Source organism: Rhipicephalus microplus, chromosome 8 (assembly GCF_043290135.1).
Source record: "Rhipicephalus microplus isolate Deutch F79 chromosome 8, USDA_Rmic, whole genome shotgun sequence".
Taxonomy (NCBI): domain Eukaryota; kingdom Metazoa; phylum Arthropoda; class Arachnida; order Ixodida; family Ixodidae; genus Rhipicephalus; species Rhipicephalus microplus.
In genome coordinates, this window is record NC_134707.1 from 81,527,409 (window position 1) to 81,547,203 (window position 19,795).

General features: G+C 43.6%; 1 protein-coding gene across 2 annotated transcripts in view; it reads right to left on the reverse strand.

The window, feature by feature from the left end:
* Window positions 1-645: 645 nt before the first annotated feature.
* The window catches only part of LOC119163860 (uncharacterized), a 106,773-nt gene continuing 87,623 nt past the window's right edge, over window positions 646-19,795 (reverse strand). The window contains exons 6-7 of one of the 2 annotated variants that reach the window (XM_037415932.2): window positions 10,065-10,269; window positions 646-1,512 (exon numbers count right to left, since the gene is read on the reverse strand). In XM_037415932.2, the coding sequence (XP_037271829.2) occupies window positions 1,418-1,512; window positions 10,065-10,269 (300 nt within the window). In that variant the 3' untranslated portion in view covers window positions 646-1,417. Of the gene's footprint in view, window positions 1,513-7,398; window positions 7,595-10,064; window positions 10,270-19,795 lie in introns of those variants that run through there. The other variant, XM_037415933.2, reaches the window with a different exon arrangement.

Here is a 19,795-nt window from a genome sequence, read left to right on the forward strand (position 1 = left end):
AAAAGCTCCGATTGCCATATGGCCCACCAAACTTGACTAGTAGTCAAAAGTTCATCTCGAAACAGTGCATCGAAGAAAGTAACTGGATGAATGCTGCTTCGCAGCTACGAAGTTTTTCAGGAACAACTCACACTTTTAGACATGAAGATGCCACGTGCACACCAACGCCATATAAAAGTGTGTTGTTTTCAATAAACTTCTTAGTTGCGGGTCAGTCCCTGTCACATTGTATCCTTCCTCATCCTTGTGTTGCTCCGCTGTTTTCAAGACGAATTCCAACCAACTTAGCTCAAATTTTTGTTCTCTTGAACTTCGACTAGTAAAGGTTTTTGAAGATTACAAATCACTTCCCCTTCCGCCCAACAGCATGTGCTGAAATGATTACCCAAAATGTCGAGGAGTAGTTGAAGTTGGTACAGTTTTTAGTACGAAATCTCGTGGAATGTCACAGTCTTCGTTATTTCCTACTTATTCAATTTTCAGATGTTGCAAATAAAAAAACAGAATAGACAATCAAATTTTTATCCTTGGCTAATATTATTCTGCAACCACAACAAAACTGATTAACTTGTAAGAAATAGGTCACTGTAGCAAGAATCCCCTTTACAATCCGATTCCAAAAGCTACACAACGAATAAAGCAGCATTCCAAAAAAAAGCACACATTTATTGGCATGAAAATCGAACTAGAACACTGCTCGGTTGTAAACAAGTGGGCATCAGATTGCCTGCTATCCTTGGCCCAACAAATACGACATGGAACATTACAGACACATGTAGGAATATGCATTAAAAAAATGAAAACAAAATGAATACACACACAACTAACACAGTTATGAGAATCTAGTTAAATGCCCCACAAAAATGAAGTTACAATGTGGCCACACAGACTTGCACATCAGTTTTGAAAATGCAGTATTAAAATTCATTTTGTAAAACATGACAATGAATAAAAAGCATTATAAAAATAAAATCACTCACTTGTGCAAAAATACTGTTAGCATGTTCTACTACCTTATGAACCAGTTCATATATCACAGCTTGATACACCCAAGCCATGAGATATTGAACCCAGATATAACAAAATATGGGTTATAACAAAGTAAATGAAAAGCAGTCTTGCAATAGACTAGTGCTAAGAATAAAACTTTTAAAAATTTACGTTATAGTGAACTTATTTTTACAGAAGATGCAAGTTTGTTAAAAGGAGGTTTGACTGTATTTATTGTGTGTACTCTTTTGGCACAACAAAAGTGACATGTGAATTACAGCAGCATGCAATAAGTGAACTTGAACAAGAAATGAATATGAAATGAACTCATTTATAATAGATATAGCGATGACAATGAAGCTATAAAAAACAAATACAAAATGAGGCTGCATTGTCACTTCTACGATGTTCATATCCAGTAACTCGATCACGGAGTGGTTCCCGAGCGCTGATGGAATAGCAGGGAGGAGATGGCTTTTCGCAAATCGCATTTGTTGGCGTCAAATTGCGATAATGTGTAGTCTGCAAAGAATAAAAACCCATCAAATCACCAAGAAAATTAGTAAGCCACAATGGCGTTATACCAGAACGTCACCTTTAACTCTTCACAAGCTGTAATATCATACAGCTGCACAACAAAGTGATTGCTCAACCACTCTACACATTTTGAGTTGAAACAATATAAAGTTGTTCTAGACTCGCAACGTGCATATCTTCACGAATAGAACAACATATTCAGCGTTAGCAAACAAGGATGTAACGGAGATACCACAATGCGCTAACATGTGTGTGAAAACAGTAATAGAGAAACGTGTGCGAGTGCATCATCAATGGACCTCTCAGACAGGGAGACGGCCTTTCTGGTCAGCTAGTGAGTAGACCGACGGCAACACTATGAATGAATAAATAGTTTGTTGTTTCCCAAAAATGAAATTGCCGAAGTTAGTTCATTGTGGTGTCGTCTCCCTTACGACTTTGTTTGGTAGCGCTGAATATGCTTGCGAGTTTCGTTTACTAACATGCCCAAAAATGGAAATGCTTTTGAAATCATTATAATAAATAATTCAGGGGGCTTACACACCAAAACTGCAATATTATCATGAAACTATAGAACATTGTTCAATGGGAAAGGTTGCAGGAGCCAATTAACGTCTCCGTTAAGGGTACGACAATAAAAATGTCGACCTTTGAAATGCCATTCAAGAAATGTTACAGTGCCTGTTTTGTGACATGCAAATTTTTTTTAAATCTTGTTCTAGTAGTCCATATACTGTTAGCACAATTGAACCAGGCTGCTTTTGAACGACTTGTGACGTAGTCGCACACTAAAGCCGTCTTTAGCAGGTACTAGGCCAGCACCTTCCATTACCTGGGAGCACTGTCTCTCCACCGGAAACACATACAATAATACTTTCTATTATGCTAGTTTTGGTGTACCTTTCTGGCCACTGCAGCTTGCATTGTAACATAAAGTTTTGCACTGATGGATTACTTAAAATGAAGTGCTTGAAACTCTGAAAGTGCTGTGCTGTCTCGTGATGCTGCATGCCATCCGGAAGCCTGTGCGGGAGTATAGCAGGCGCGTGTGCGTGTGTATACTCAAACCTCGCTATGTATAACGAAACCAGATATAATTAAGTAAATTAAATGTAGTCCTGCAACAAATATAGCATTAGAAAAAAATGGGTAAATCTCACGTACAGTGGGAACGATGATATGCGAAGCACGAATGAGGAAGGCTCAATTGTCAAATTCAAATGTGCTCAACGTTACGAGGCAGACGTAAATTATGCCGTACATGACTTCCATGTCATGATTATCATGTTTACGCCAGTAATTTGTGCTCGTCGTCCATTCACGTCACGTAATACCAAATTTGTTATATGTAAAGCTAGTGAAACGGCCGCGAGCACATCATGAATGTGGTATGTAGTCATGTTCTTACATGACATGCATATCATGATTATCACGTTTGTACCAGTCATATACCTTCGTCATCCACTCACGTCATGCTACGCCAAATTTGGTATATGTGACGCTACAAAATGGGCGCGAGAGCACTATTGGCGTTGCATGTACTCATGATTTACATGACACGTATGTCATGATTATCATGTTTGGACGTGTCATTTACCTTGGTCGTTCGTTCGAGTCACATAAGACCAATTTGGTATAGATGAAGCTAGCAAAATGACCACGAGCACATCATGAGCATGGCAGGTAGTCATGTTCTTACATGACATGCATGTCATGATTTCAACTTGAGGGCCTGTCACTTATGTTTGCCATGCAGTCCATGTCATACGACACCAGTTTTGCTACATGTCATGTAAACGAATCCACCGCAGGAGCACCAAGACCATGACATTTAAATCGTGAAATTCATGACATGCATGCAATGAATTTTATGTTATGATTAGTCACTTATGCTCGTCATACAGTCATGTTGTGCCATACAAATTCTGGTATAGATCCTATAATGCAAATGGCCAGGATAACTAGAAGTCGTAAGCGGATAGATAGATAGATATGGTCAAATTTGCTGAAGTTTGCTAAAAATGCTTTGCATTTAATAAACCTTTATAACAAGTTTTTGGATATAACAAACTTATTTTCGCGTAAGGTACAACTTTGCTACAATGAGGTATGAGTTTACATGTGCAGGCAGCTTATGATGAGCATGTTTATGCAGCAATTGTGACGTGCCACCAAAGTGTGTCATTAGGAACCCATGTATACCATGAAAATCTGTGTGCCCAGCCCTCACTTGTATGCTCCAAAGAGCACCAATGATCATCCTTTCCATGGAATCATGCAGCAGTTTCCTAACGACTCATTTGGCTTCAAGGCACAGGGAAAGTCCACGAAAAACAGTATTGATAGTAATATGTAGCCATTCGTACTTATAGTCTCTTTATTTGAATAATTGAAACTATTTTTTAATTCTCCCATTTCCTTTACATGGCATGCAGCATCCTGACAAGATTAACAAAACAACACTGCTGAGAAGCATACTTTGAAGAGTATCATTGTGACTAGCTTACATTGTGGTTGGTTTTGTCATACTCCACAGAAAATGAAACAAGTCTACAAGTACACAAAAAGTCCAGCATAGCAGCACCAAAGGAGAGTGGAGCTCCGCAGTTCTGCACTGCAGAACTACAAGCTCTCACGTTAAGTGTGGGGTGTCCAAAGAGTGCATAAAATGGCATTGAGGCTTGGCCTTTCGGTGCTAATGTCAAGGCGGCCCACAGTTTCATCACCTTCCTGAAACGGGGGCACGGGAGCCCCTCAGGACTACCAAACTTGCCTGTTTGTCACAGACTAGCAAGGAACTTGTCCCACTATTGCAGAAGAGCCTTATTTCAAGTGTAGGAGGCATCACCTTCTTGTAGAAAATGCACACACAACTACCCCACTGTAATACAAGTTCCTTAAGGACAGAGACGGCACCAGAATTTGTTTACTGGGTCAGCACCCATGACAAGCGAGTTCTTCCAGGGGTGCAGCAAGCAGCATTGCTAACTGTGGGGTAATTGCCCTACTCGTAGGGTATTTTTTGAATTTTTTGGCCAGTATAGGGTAATATTAGGGCAGTAACATTGGGTTATTTTGGCATTTCGCTCATCATTGATCAGGGAATATTGCAGGTCTACACGACATATCAAAAGGTAACATTCCTGGAGAAATTTGAATCGGAACTGTCTTAATTCCAATGTCCCCAGCACAAAGGATAATACATCAGACATTGCTGTGCTAGGTTTATTGTTTCTTTTCTAGGAATTTTTTTTTTCCTTTTTGTCATTTTCCACCTGTTTGTTGTGTGGTGAGGCTTTTAAATTTTGCTACCCTGGTCAGCTTCAGTGACTAAAGGGGCAGTGCCATAATATTTATGGCTTGCACGTACTTTGCTGCAAGCATTTCTTATAGTAGCTGCAACCAGCATGATGCACGCACCAAGATTCATTTATTCTCACAGCTAAATAATTTGATGTCGCCTCGTTTATGAGAGCAAATTTCAATTTGGGTTTCCGGGCACTGGGTTGGTCACTGACGTGATAGTGTAAGTGGCTTGGTCACGCGAAAACACAAGGCTGCGATGCACGTCTCACTGATTACCGTCTGCTCTCGCACACACGTGGCCCCGCCGCGGTGGTCTAGTGGCTAAGGTACTCGGCTGCTGACCCGCAGGTCGCGGGTTCGATTCCCGGCTGCGGCGGCTGCATTTCCGATGGAGGCGGAAATGTTGTAGGCCCGTGTGCTCAGATTTGGGTGCACGTTAAAGAACCCCAGGTGGTCGAAATTTCCGGAGCCCTCCACTACGGCGTCTCTCATAATCATATGGTGGTTTTGGGACGTTAAACCCCACAAATCAAATCAAATCAATCGCACACACGTGTGGCACAAGCACTTACTTACCCCTGTAAGTGAGTGCCAAGCAATGTGCAGTTATACTAAGTGTTTATAGGTCGTAAAAGGTGTCTTGCGTTGATTCGTGAATTTTGTTTTGCATTCATTATTACTGCTTTTTGGTATCGGATCCAACCCGAAGTCGGCAAAGACGAGGTCTGTGCACGTTCCCTTGTTGGTGGTTGGTCGTTTCGAGTCGTGCGAAATGAATCATAGAACATTTCGAGACATCATACACTGCACAAGCCAGTGGTTGTGCGCAATCATCATCAGCGTCATCGTCATGGCTTATAGTGGGTACCTTGCATGTGCTGTGTCGTGAAGGCAGAAAGAGAATCTGTGGTCTGGAATGTGCTTGTTCTTGGTCATCAGAGTCACTGTTAGCGGCGGCTACGGTGCACAACGTTGATGCCGATACCAACAGACAAGCCTCTACCAAAAGGAGCTTTGCCCCTCCTATAGAGTTGTGTAGGGTAAGGTAGGGTAACTTTTATCTTGGCGTAGGGTACTTTCCAAAAATTGGTTGGCAACACTGGCAGGAAGGTGGGTAACTCATGCATTCTGTACCCTCTGGACGGGATCTAGCCTCCTGTGCCAACCATTTTTATGTAGGCTCTCTACCACCTATCACTATGCATGCACAGCTGCTTTCTTTTTTTTGTGCCTCAGATGAGCATTTCAAAAAGATAAGCTGAAGCAGCGGACGTCAGGCAGTGAAGGAGGCTAGTGGAGAGAACCTTCCCTTTGATGGTGCTGTTTACATGTGCAACGCAGTTTCGCCAACCCATTTTTGGAAAATTTCCTACGACACAGTAAAGATTACCCATGCAAAGATCAGACAATTTTTTATATTGCCCTACATTTAACTTCAAGTCTAAAAACAGAGCAGTCTAATAATAAGGTACAGACTATACTTGTGCAAATGTGTGGTAGCCCTGAAGTCAGTATTGACTTCATCAATTGGAAAATTACTTTCTAGAGGATACTACCATAGAACGTCAAGCAAGCGCCCCCCTACAGTGAAGGATAATCCAAACAGGTTTGGGAGAGGTCACTTTCTCAATCGCGGACCAGTCATTGGCGCTTATTTGGCGCTCATTTCAGATCTGGGGGTGCTTGCACGGCGCTTTAAGTGGTTTTCACATGAGGGAGAAATTCCCGGCGGAAAGGCGAGGATGGTGCATCACGTGATGACAGCGTTACAGGTTAGTGTGCCGACGCGACCTCTTCGCGGGAGGCGGGAATTATTTCTCCGACCAGTGAAACAATCCCCGTGCTGTGGGGAATAGATTGGAATTTCGGGTGGGTGTCTTGCCACGTTGTAGCCCTCTCTCCAGCAGAACGCAGCGGCGGCAGCCTTTCCAAATTGCGTTCCGGACTTGCGGGCACAGTGATGGCGAAAATGAACAATGAAGCAACATTTTTTTTCTTTTCACTCATGGAAGAATATCCTTGCTTGTGGGACATCCCTTCGATTGACTAGAGTAAAACTAACTGAAAGAATGGTGTGTGGGAGATAACCAAGCAGATTATGGAGCACTACCCTCTTTATGGAGTGATATTTAGTTTTGTTTTAAAGTGGTTATTCTGATATGAATTGTGACATCACCTGCTCTTGTTGTTATTGTTTTTGCTACTGCTGCTACAATTCTGCTTAATCAGCCTGATGGAGATGTCTTACTTTTTAAAGAGTTTGTTTTAATGGGCCTCTTTATTTAAGATTAGACGCTTAAAATATAGACAGTCATGGAATCCAAGGGGTTGTTTTTTATATTTAGAAACATGACGTACCTCACATTTTACTTTATCGGCTGCATAGGCTGAATTCGCGAAGTGAAGACAAAAGTGGCCTTCTATTACCTTGTGTTTCGAGATTATAATGAAATGCATGAACAGATATGTGTCAAATATCAATTGGCTAGATCACTTCAACCCTCGGTTGTTCTCATGAGAGAAACTTTATGATAGAATAATTGCTTAATTCACAGAAAGCCAACCTACATTGAAAGATACTTTATTGAAATTTCTATCTTTCTTTCTTTGTCTTTGACAAGTCAGAGAGGCTGCGAGCAATTTCACAGCTGAAAAAAAAAAAAAGACCGTTGTCAACGACGCTGCCAGGAAAGTCACTTTGGGCGGTCTTTACAAAAAATGAAACTTGTGGTGGCGAGTCAAGCCAAGGCCAATGCCGCGTCTGCATTGCATAAAAAAAAACGTGTAAACAAGAAAGTTCAAAAGAAGGAAATGGCAGGGGGGGGGGTGAAAAGGGGGCACAAACCACACCAGCACTTTCCTTACTTAAGGTACACCAGCGCTTTTCTCCTCCTCCAGTCGAAACACAACGCGACTTTGACCCCCCCCCCCCCCTCCAAGACGAAAGCTTTCGGACATCTATGGCTGGGGGTAAACCGATTCTTCAGTGTTCCCGCTCCATTGCATGGCGGACGCTCTGGCCACACTGATCTCCCCCACCATTCGTTTCGTCCATGTGAGTGAGGGACATTAGGAGGTACTTCTCCTCGCCTGTTGACGTCACTAGGCTCCGCCTTCATCCCTGGTAGATTTCTCCCTCGTGTGAATACCTTTTTACAGTAGTGGACATAGCAGACTGCAAGAGAAAGTGTTCTGGCAGAGTACGTTTTAACTGAATGGGAAAATATCTACTCAGGTATATCTTGCGACCCTAGCCTAAGTGGAAGCCTTGGGTTTTAGGCACAACATTGGAACAGTAGAAGGTCAACGAGAGAAATAAGTAAAAGACAACCGGAGGATTAGTCTCAGAAAAGTAAGCAGAAAGATTAGTTGTGGAAAGTTGGGCTGCGAATTAACAAGTATTTTTATACAGGAAGAAAAGCTTAACCGAGCTTGACAATGTAATGATGGTAATAATAATATTATTAACAATGACAATAATAATAATGACAGTAATAATAACAATAATAACAATAATAAAAATTTTAGCTTGGTGCAAGACAGGTCCCAATCTCGCTGTAAAGGGGTCACACTTACCATCCATTAATCCACTATTATAAAAAAAACTAGCATTTAAACGAGCACTGACACGAAATTTCGAAAGCAAGATAGATTTATGTGGAGACATACACAAAACTTACAAGATATCAAAGATAAATATAGTCTAGAACATAAATAAAAACAATTTTGAAGAGCGCACCACGTGACTGAGCGAGATGCGGAGTCCCTCATGACATTGACGTCGACACAGCGCCACCATACACAAACCGAGCGATTTCCTCCTCTGTGCCTGCAGCTTCGTGTGTGCTGGTTGGAAGTCGCGGTTTCGCACGGTCACTTGGCCAGCTGTGTTTAACTGCCTAGCTCCGTGCTCTTTGAAACCGAAACTGAGACTGAGGGCTCTAAAAACATCTCTGAATAAATACCCATCGCGCACTCGCGCAGACGAGGTTTCCAGCCGTGATAAGTGGGTCATAAGCAACATTGCAACGAAAAAGAGACAAGGCGCCGAATCTTTGAGCCACTGCTCTTTTAACTATTCACCTCAGGTGACTTTAATGCAAAAGCCATCCTAATAATTACTTGTCCTAGGGCAAGTTGGTGATTACATAACATTGTGATCTAAGCACTACACGAGAAGTACACATGTCAGAGACAAAGGACAGGCTCTCAAATGAGTCTCTCCCATATGTACGTCTCTTGTAGTGCTAAAATTACCATGTTATAAAAGCCAACTTCTTTTTCCTTCTAAGTTGAATGTATCGATCATCCGCCATTCAAGGATTTTTTTTTGCTCCTAGTGTCATTTTGCACTGGCTCCTCGATCCGAGGCATTTCAAACAATCTCCACCTCATGTGCCTGCTATATCGGCCCCTAGCGACGCCATCGTTTAACGCAACGTTAAGCGCTGTCATAGAGGCAACATTCCGACGGCACACATTCTAGCAATCTGTGACGTCATGACGTGATGTCGTTATGTGACGATTATTTTACCCACACTCGGTCGGTCTTGCAGAGTTCTTGTCTTGAATAAATAACCAGAGTTCTTATCTTGAATAAATAAACCCGTGTTTCTTGACGACCTGCCTCGAGTGCCATCTCTGCACCGTGCCGGAGAGTCGATGAACCCGGCCGCAGCATCCTTGTGCGTGACAGCACCGAAGTACGTCGCGTCCCTTTGCAGTTGCTTCATAAGATAAACCTCCTCAGTGGGAAAAAACAACAATCTTTACCCAACATCTTCTAAAAGAACTATATTATGGCTCGCGCGTTGAGTTACACCTCAACGCCACCTCCTCCAGTGCATTAGTATAATGCACCTTCCAAACGGGTTACCTTGTTTACATGGATACATTGTGCTAGAAATTGATGCAATGTGCGAGATGTCGCATTCTTTGTTAATTGCATGTTTTGACACGAAATGATTCAACAATCTTTGGTACTTGTAATTCATAATTCTGGCAACCCCTCATGAAATAGTGATAGCCTACAGTGCCCTAAAATTTCAAAATTTTTTCAAGTTTGTGCCAGAGCGAATTTGACTACGATAACATTCATTTGACTATTCAAACTGTTTGAAAATTCACACAGGCTCCATAAAATGCTACATTTTCTCCGATGAGGTGTGTTTTTCGTGTTTCCATGTGTGGTCCCCAAAAAACTCAATGAACTCTAGTCGACGTAAACTCACCAATAATGGTTTTCAGCCGAACCGGATCCAAGATTTCTTTGTTTCTGTTCCCACCCTTTCTTTTTAGGCATTTTCCCTCAAGGCCCGCAGGTGTGAACACAGTCAGGCACAGGCTGCGAACAAACTTGGTTGCATTGAGGTTAGGCGTCTGCCAGAGTTTTTCCAGCTCCTCCTTCGTCAATGTCACACCTTCACCAATTGACACCTGAAGGGGACAAAGAAATGAAAAAAAATCAATCCACAACGTGAACACCGACAAACACTCGGCAAGAACGAGAAGTTCAGATTGGCTAATCAAATGCGGAGTTTTGCCACGTTTGAGTGTATAACTTTTGTTGCATTAGAGGAGTGTTGCCCAATACTTATGCCACGAAAGTGGTGCGGCATATGTGTTGGGCAACACTCCTCTAATGCAACAAAAGTTATACACTCAAACGTCCCTATAAAAGTCGTACCTGCGTGAAAATATTGCGTTCTATCCTGAAATTCGTAATAAACGATCATTATTGCGTTATATACTGAAATTTGTGATAAATGATCATTTGTAACACTATTGCTGATAAAGCTAAAAATCAATTCGTTGTAACCAGTAATTCAATAAAACTGAACTAATTATATCCGGGTTTTAGTGTACTACATCAGTCAAACTGGTAAGTGCACAAAGATTACCAGAGCACAAAATGAGATGTGAAAACGATGATCGATTATCGAACGTGGTAACTGATTGCATACAGCATCAACGCAAGCCACTGTTTAACAAGATGAAAGTGTTAGATACGCCCAGTAACGCGAACTAGAAACTTATCCCGAAGAAGTGGCATATTAACAAATTTTGAGAGACGTCTTTAAGATTAGGTGATAAAGAAGTTGAATTCCTGTAAGTCATGCATACACGGTAAACAGATTGAGGTACTTCTTGTCTTTGCTTCGTTTGCTCACGATTAGTTTTTTTGTGCATATGCTGTATGCACTAAACCTCAGTTGAGAGTCAGCGCTGTCCCTGTCTGCTTCTTCAAGTTTTTCGTCCTGTATTCTGTGCTGTGCGATTCTATATGTTAGGAACCACTATATATTTAGGCACTATTGTGGGGTCTTTGGATTAATTTTGATCATGCGGTGTTTTGTAACAAAAACCTGAATTTAAGTGCATAGGCCTGTTTAGATTCCAGTGTCATCAAAATGCAGTCACTGTGGCTGAGAATGAATCAAAGCGTCTTGACTTTTTTCTACCTGCTAGTGAATCAACCAGAGTGTTTTGACTTTTTTCTAGCAGCTAGTGTATGAGGAGGTGGGCGGAAAGGTAAGACACGTGGATGCAATAAAGTGCAAATTCAAGTGACACGTACAAATAGTGTAAATAGAAATGGAAACGACGACCTGCCACAGACAATTGAACGAATGCCGCCTGCATTACAAATCCCAGCCATAACTGTTGGCGTCATCTGACTCTTTTCAACTGCCTCTGAGTATGAACACATGCACTATTTTTTTTATGAATGTTTACCGAATACCTATGCTTTACGCCATTGAAAGCTCCAAAAGGCGACAAAAAATTCGTGGCCTGTTTTGGTGAAACTTGGCGACTTCACAAATGACACCCACACAATACAATCGTGGCTGTTACAAATGTAAATGCAATACAACTTTGTAATATATCCCAACTGAAATGCATTTGCCTGCTAGAGATGAGGGAATATCCAGAATATTGAATATAAAGTGGATATTTTCCTTATTCAAAGGGTATTCGATTAGAAAAATGCATATTTGACTTTTCTACTCGGTCATAGCCAAATGTGATTAAAAAGGCAAATATTTAATCAGACAAATTCAAATATTTGAGCAAGTAATGTATGACAAGTTTGGGCGAGTATTCGAGCACTTCAAATATTCTAATGAATACTGCAGTATTTGTATATGCCTTGACGAGAACTTGAAAGATCGCTAGTGGTGCAAGGCTAGAACCATTAGCTGAGCTAAAGTTCGCCGAAGCCAAGTTTAGTTAGTAATTCCAAGCTTTTGGTAAAGATGCTAAGTTTTTGCTAATAGCACCATATATAGCTAGACTTGGCTATTCTTCTGTTTCCGTCAGTTCCCCACATTATGCACTAGACACGTCACTAATTATGGGATGTTATGTCGTTTCAGTCGAATGACTAGGTTTATGTGATGTTACATGACTTGAGTCACCTGGCTATCTGTTCGATGATTCGTAGTCATGTGAGTATTGTACCGTGATGATAGATGACACGACTGGCAGAATAACTGAAATATTGGCTGAATTAAAAAAGAATTCGCAGTAAGACGGCCACCCCCGTCTTATACACCAGTTATCAGCTGAAAAACTTCAGAAGTTTGGCCGCTATGGACAACTGAAGTAACCCACCTTCATTTCCAACGTAGTTATCTGTGTCACTTTGTTTACCCACGGCTTTGTGCTATGGACGGCCTCATTTTGCATTTTGTACTTGTCTAGAGAACCTATCTGGGCTCTGAACTACATTTTGTCTCACTCTCGACCAGTCACGGACAACAGTTCACTGTAGCGTTCAAGAAAAGAGCAATCGAGTCCATGAAGGCACGTGAAAATCTGGTAGTTAGCACACTGCAATGCTGAAGTGTGTGAGGATACGTTATGATGCTTACGCAGGCAAATGCCAGAGCTGCGAGTAGCAAACTATGACCGAAATTTTGTCTCTGCGAGGGTCGTTCTTGCTGCTCTATCTCGCTGTACTCTTTCTTCTGTTGGTTCCAACAATGCTGGCAGCTCTGGTTTCAGTGACACACACGGCTATAATCACCTCGCTGGGCAGGTGAAGTGCACCACAGAAGCAGTCACTAGTGGCGGGCACTAAAGGATAACATCATGGCTTGCAGAAACCAGAAGGAAATGTTTTTGTGCCAGACCACAGAGTATCTAGAGCTGAAGATGAAGCTTGCAAAGACTGCGTTCGTGTCATGATTGCTACTACTTAACTTGAGTGATTCTAAATTAGAACTGTCCAAGTGATTGTGGCATTTTGCAAAGATGATGCTGAAGCCCATATTTTGGCTTTCTGCAACATTAAACTTGATGTATCCGTGACGTTACACCAACCGAAGTCACCGTTATCACCACTGCTTCTTCTCCTTCCCTTCCCATAACCCCTCTCGCACAATGCTACATTAACCCGCGCCATGGCAATAAACGTTTATCTTGGCCCAGCCACGGTCCCGGCGTGTTTGTTTCAGTGGCCACGAAGATGGAATGAAAGAGGTGCATCAATTTTGTCCGTCATGACCGCCACACCCACGGGAGAATATGCCAGCCTGCCGCAGTTCGACGAGACGAGCGACAAGTAGCCCGCGTACCAGGTTCGGCTAGAAGCCTTCTTTGAGGCAAATGGCATCACGGATGATTGATTGATTTGTGGGGTTTAACGTCCCAAAACCACCATTTGATTATGAGAGACGCCGTAGTGGAGGGCTCCGGAAATTTTGACCACCTGGGGCTCTTTAACGTGCACCCAAATCTGAGTACACGGGCCTACAACATTTCCGCCTCCATCGGAAATGCAGCCGCCGCAGCCGGAAATTGACCCCGCGACCTGCGGGTCAGCAGCTGAGTACCTTAGCCACAAGACAAATGGCATCACGGAAGACAACAAGAAGCGGGCCCTGCTGGTTACGGCACTGTTTACCCACACCGTCGAGGTACTGAGCAGACGTTGTGCTCTAGATAAGGTGAATGAGCTTTTGTACCCACTAATGATAGTCTTGCTTAAGCAGCACTTCTTGCCGCAACGGAACGAGATAGCACAGTCCCATAAGTTCTTCACCCGCAATCAGCTGCCCGGCAAACCGGTCACAGATTTTATCGTGGCGATTCGACAGATAGTGGACAGCTTCAATTTTGGTGCTTCGTTAGACAGAATGCTACGAGATCGCATCGCGTGTGTTCTTCACAACGTCGGAGTGCGTCCGCAGCTACTCGCGAAATCACAGCTGACGAGGAGCAAAGCAAAGAAATTGCGATACCTACTGAAATGGCCGAGGCTAACGTGCAAGAGATAGTAAGCCCCACCGCTGAGGCAAGTGTGCATGCGCTGGGAGGCCAGTTCTATCGCCCACGAGGCCAGCCACAGATTGTTGTGTGTTACGGCTGCGGATAAAAAGGGCACAGACCCGAGGATTGCTGCTTCCGCTTGGTGTCATGCTTCAAGTGTAAACAACAAAGTCATATTGCTCGAGCCTGTTGCCGCCGTGAGAGTGGGTTCGGGGCGGTACCACCAGAATGCCAAGTACACGCCTTGTCGCGGGAGGAAGACACTGGCACGGACGGTATCAGGCAGTGGACAGTCACATCGGCCACGTCGGCATTATGCAAATGTCGTGCGCACCTCGGACTGCGGCGGGGTTCCAGTGAACATGTAGGTCGACACAGGCTCGCCGGTTTCGGTCGTCACGTGGTCCACATATGAGTGGAGCAAAACAGTGTGGCCGAAGCTGCGTGGTTCTCCATTGAAACTAACCTGCTTCCTGGGACGGCTTGCAGTGCGGGGACAACTTCAGCTCAAGGTTTCGTGCGGAAACAGGTCGACGGCTGAATCTTTGGAAGTCCTTGGTTGTTCCGGCCCAAACCTCTGCGGACGCAACCTGCTTCAAGCGTTCCACATGCTCGAGGCACCGGTAATAAACGTGAACACGTCAGGTGAGCAACTGCGGTTACTCGGTGCTGACGACATTAACGTGGACCGGTTGCAAGCGGAATTCGCTGATGTGTTCGCGTCAGGTTTAGGGCTCATAAAAGGGCCACCGATACATTTCGAGACGCGAGAAAACTGGGTGCCGAAATTTTGGAAAGTACGCGAAGTTCCGTATGCTTTTCGGCGAAACGTCGACGTGGAACTAGACCGTCTTTCAGACGCGGGTATTATTGTACCAGTGCCTCATGCGGAGCGGGCAGCGCCAGTGGTACCAGTAGTGAAACGAAATGGCTGCATCCGCCTTTGCGGCAATTTTAAGCTAACGGTCAACAAAGCCTCTAGCACTGAGCAATATCCGTTGCCACGGGTGGAGGATATCCTGGCTACATTAAATGGCGGTGAAGTTTTTACCACGATAGACTTGCGGGAGGCACACAACCAGCTTCCGTTGGATGAGGAAGCCATACAACTCACGACCATAAACACGCATAAGGGACTGTTCAGCTTTACTCGCCAGCCTCTTGGAGTGGCGTCCGTGCCGGCCAAGTTCCAACGGCGAATGAAGACCACTTTGCAGGGACTTCCGGGTCTACTGGTAGAACTCAAAGAATCGAGGACAGACTGATGGCAATAGAAACTATACTGGGATGGGTACTGCAAGGGCCATCGGAGCAAAGCGAGACAAAACATGAACTCAAAGAATCGAGGACAGACTGATGGCAATAGAAACTATACTGGGATGGGTACTGCAAGGGCCATCGGAGCAAAGCAAGACAAAAGATTATTAAGACACTCGAGACCAGGGACTGCTTCGAAGGAATACGGTTTATTAGAAGAAGCGAAGTAGCACGCGCTCGCTCCAAGCAGCAGTCTTCTTTCTTCTTCTTCCGGCGTTTGATGATGATATTTCATAGGCTCCCGCCCGGCCAAGTTGAAATGTGATAAGCTCTCGCGGGCTATTTGAAACAACCTTCCACAGGGTATATGTGATTCACTGATCTTCTTAGAAGCTCTTTTTTGCCTGTGGGAAGGAGACAAGCTATTCCGTCTCGCCCAGGGTAGAGTTTTTCAATCTGCCACATTTTCCAAAATGTTCTTGGAGCCTTGTCCTCAACCAACACGATGTCACCCAGTGAGAGTGGTTTTGCTTGCCGCATTTTGGCTTTGACCGTAGCTCCTATTTCCTTGATGTATTCTTGATGCCATCTTTTCCACCAAGCGCGCACGAGTTTGCATCTGCTTCGCCATGCATCTTCAATGTCACCGTTGTACAGTCTTGTTTGTCCGTCTTGAAGCTGTCGCCGTCCACCTATGTATGATATCTGCCGGCGTTAGTGGCATTGGCTCGTCAGGTTCTCCATATACGTAAATGAATGGTCGATTGTTGAGTGTTCCTTCAACTTCTGCTACAATAGTTCGTAGCTCCTCTACCGAAGCTGTGCTTTTCGATATTATTTTTCGCATTGACGTCTTCAAGCTTCTTATGAGGCGCTCGTAAAATCCTCCTCACCATGGCGCGCACTCTGCTATCGTTTTCCAGTGAATTTGTTGGCCACTGCAGTAATTCTTTAAGACCTCGTTTTTAATTGTTTCGAGCATTTTGTTGATTTCCTTTCCAGCTTTTATAAATGTTTTGGCATTGTCCGAGTAGATTACTGCTGGCATTCCCCGTCGAGCTGTAAATCGTCGGAATGCTTGCAGAAAACTTGACGATGACAAATCGTTGGTAACTTCCAAGTGTACTCCTCTCGTTACCGCACAGGTGAATATCAGTACATATTGCTTCACAATCTGGTACTTGTCCTTTGCGTAAAGAGGTCCTGTGAAGTCAACTCCCGTAACTTTGAATGGCTCTGTTTCAGTGGCTCTGTCTGCCGGAAGTGGAGGTATGCCTTGAGTCGCCGGTCTGAAGCTATGCCTCTTGCAGACGACACATTTGTTCAGAACTCTTTTCACTGCTTGTCTACCCTGCAAAAGTTGCGCTAGCGTAACTTGAACTCCTCTGTGTAATACCATTTTATGCACGTGACGAATTAGCAGTTCCGTGAAATGCTCATCCTCTGGAATTACTATATCGTGCTTGTTGAATTCTTGGCTGCACTGCAATCATCCCTTATGTCTGATGATTCCATCGTCATCAAGGTAGACTTCGTGTCCATTAATTTCAAATGATTGAGTGTTTGAAAAGGCCTCACCCTTTTTTTGTCTCAGTGATATTTGGGTCTGTCTTATCCAGTATTTCTCAGCATTTGTTACCTCTTTTCCTGTCAACGGCGCTTTGTGATTTTCCTTTCTTGTGTTGTCGAATCTCAACACCCATGCTGTCACTCTTGTAAGCCATCTGTATGATGAATACCTTTTGTTTTTTAAGATTGGCTCAATTTCAGCTCTTCCCATGCATTGGTGACGTTGTGTTTTATGCTGGTCTTCCACGTCTGTAATCGTGCCAATTATGCTTGCCGAGTTATTTTCCAGTGATGCTATCCATTCGGGACCGTTCCACCATAACTTTGGCGTTATCAATGCCTTTGCGCTTATTTCTCATGTAAGTAGGTCAGCAGCGTTGTCGTCACTTTGAACGAATGACCAGTTAAGTGTTTTTTCTCTGACTTCTGCGATCTTGTTGGCAACAAACGAATCCCTTTTCCTTGTTTCCTTGTTCCCTTGATCCAGTGAAGCACAATCATCGAGTCCGTCCAGCAGTGTATTACCTGAAACCTATCGTTGAAGTGACCTTTGATGTAGTCGCATAATATTGATGCTACCACTGCTGCCATCAGTTCAAGTAGTGCCAATGTCAGCTCTTTATTTGGAGCTACGCAGCTTTTTGCTGTTACCAGCCTTGATTCTTTGCTTCCATCGCGATATACTGCTATCAAGTATGCTGCCACTCCGTATGCTAATGGGCTCGCGTCGGCAAATACACGCAGCTTGTATGCTTGTACTGGTTGATTCTTGCTTGCGTAGCATCGGGGGATTTCTAGAACTCGAAAGTCCTCTGGTTCAGACATAAGGTTCTTCCATTTGTCACATTCATCTTTAGGGAGCTGGTCGTCCCACGTGACGTTCGTTTTCCACAGTTTCTGCAGTCCTATTTTCGCGCATACTGTGAATGGCGACAACAAACCGAGCGGGTCAAATATCTTCGCTGTGGCTTGTAACATGGCCCTTTTTGTCAAGTACGTTGTATCTGTTCATAAATTCCACTTTTCCATAGGGAAGCAAATTATGTCCTTTGAGTGTTTCCATATCAAGCCCAGAAGCATTGTAAATCCTCTAGATAGAATATCTATGTGAGAATCGTCCCTTTCGTTTTCATCTATTATTTTGTTATATCGCTCTTCATTGGATGTCCATTTTCTCAAATTCATCACTGCTTCTCTGAACACTTGCTTAACCTCTTTGTGCAACTTGACTGCTTCATCAAGCGTTGCTCCTCCCAGAATGACATCATCCACGTAGACCGCTTTCTGCAGTTTCCTTGTCAGATCAGAAAACCGGTCTTCCACTTGTTTCAAATGGTGTTTAATTGTAGCTGCCAGTATAAACGTGCTCGGTGTTGTTCCGAAGTTACTCTTGTTATGCGCCATGTTTGCACTTCATTCATTACCTTCCTTCAGCATCATGCTTCCACCACAGAAATCTCATTGCATCTCTATCCTCTTCGTATATAGAGATTTGTAGAAATGCCTTTTCAACATCTCCTACTAATGCCACCTTTTCTTTTTGGAAATTAATGAGCAGCGATAGCATGTCCTCATTCAAATTGGGTCCTGCCTCTAGGTTCTCGTTTAAAGACATGCCTTTTTGAGAATGTGATGAGGCGTCAAACACTACTCGAACCTTTGTTGTGGCTCGGTGCTTTCTAATGATCGCATCATGTGGCATGTAGTAGCAAAGTGCATTTGGCTATTCTGATGGCTCTTGGACCTCCTCTGGGACTCCTAATGCTATATACTTTGATATAGCTTTGTTGTAGCGATACAGTACGTCTGATTTCTCTGCAGCCTTTTAGCCAGTTGCTGTAGTCTTTTTATTGCATTTTCCTTGTTGCTTTCCAAGTTTACGTCCTGTTTCCATGGCAAGCTGACTTGATAGCGACCGTTTTGTTGTGCAATCTTGCGCTCGAATTCTTCGACCACTTCATTTCCGGTGCTATCCAAACTATTTCTTGTAATCCCCATTGACTCCAGGCTCCAGAACTTCTGCAGCTCTTGCTGGCGTTCTGTCTCCGCAGCTTCGACCTTCAGAACCATGACTGCTTGATTATGTGTTAGTTTTGTCTTGCTTTGCTCCGGCGGCCCTTGCAGTACCCATCCCAGTATAGTTTCTACTGCCATCAGTCTGTCCTCGATTCTTTGAGTTCTACCAGTAAAAAATTCCCAATAATAGTCTAAGCCGATCAGTAGTTCTACAGAATCTGTTGCAGTCGTCTCGGTCCTGTGATCAGCCACTTGCATCTTTAGCTGTTTCATTTTCTCGCTGAGTTTCTTAGTTGGTTTGGGTATACAACTGTGCGAGATAACGTCGACTTGTAACGCTTCAATCACTGTTGTCGTGCTTGTTTCTCGTGATCCTATAGTCACTTGCACCACGTTCATTAGTTTGACCTTTTTGTCTTCTCCAAATGAACCAATCATCAGCCTTTCCTGTCGCAACACCTTCGCACCTATTTCTTTCGCTAATCCCGCTTCAATAAATGAATGTTGACTTCCGCTGTCTAACAACAAACGGCAATGTCGGCCACATGTTTCTCCTTCTACGCATGCTACAGCCATCTGCAAAAGCACAAACTTATGCTTGATATTTTCGGTTGCGTGTAGAGTAGACGTCCTCGCTTCGGCTTGCGCTGTTGAGACCAGTTCTGCTCTTGTTTTCTGCATCACCGTTCTACTCACTGATGTGGCATGTCATCCCTTACATTGCTTGCATTTTACTTGTGCCTTGCAAATGCGTGCAGTGTGGTTTGGTCGCGTGCATCTGAAGCATGCTCTATTTTCGGTAAGCATAGCTTTCTTTTCATCCATTGGAATGCTCCTACGACAGTTT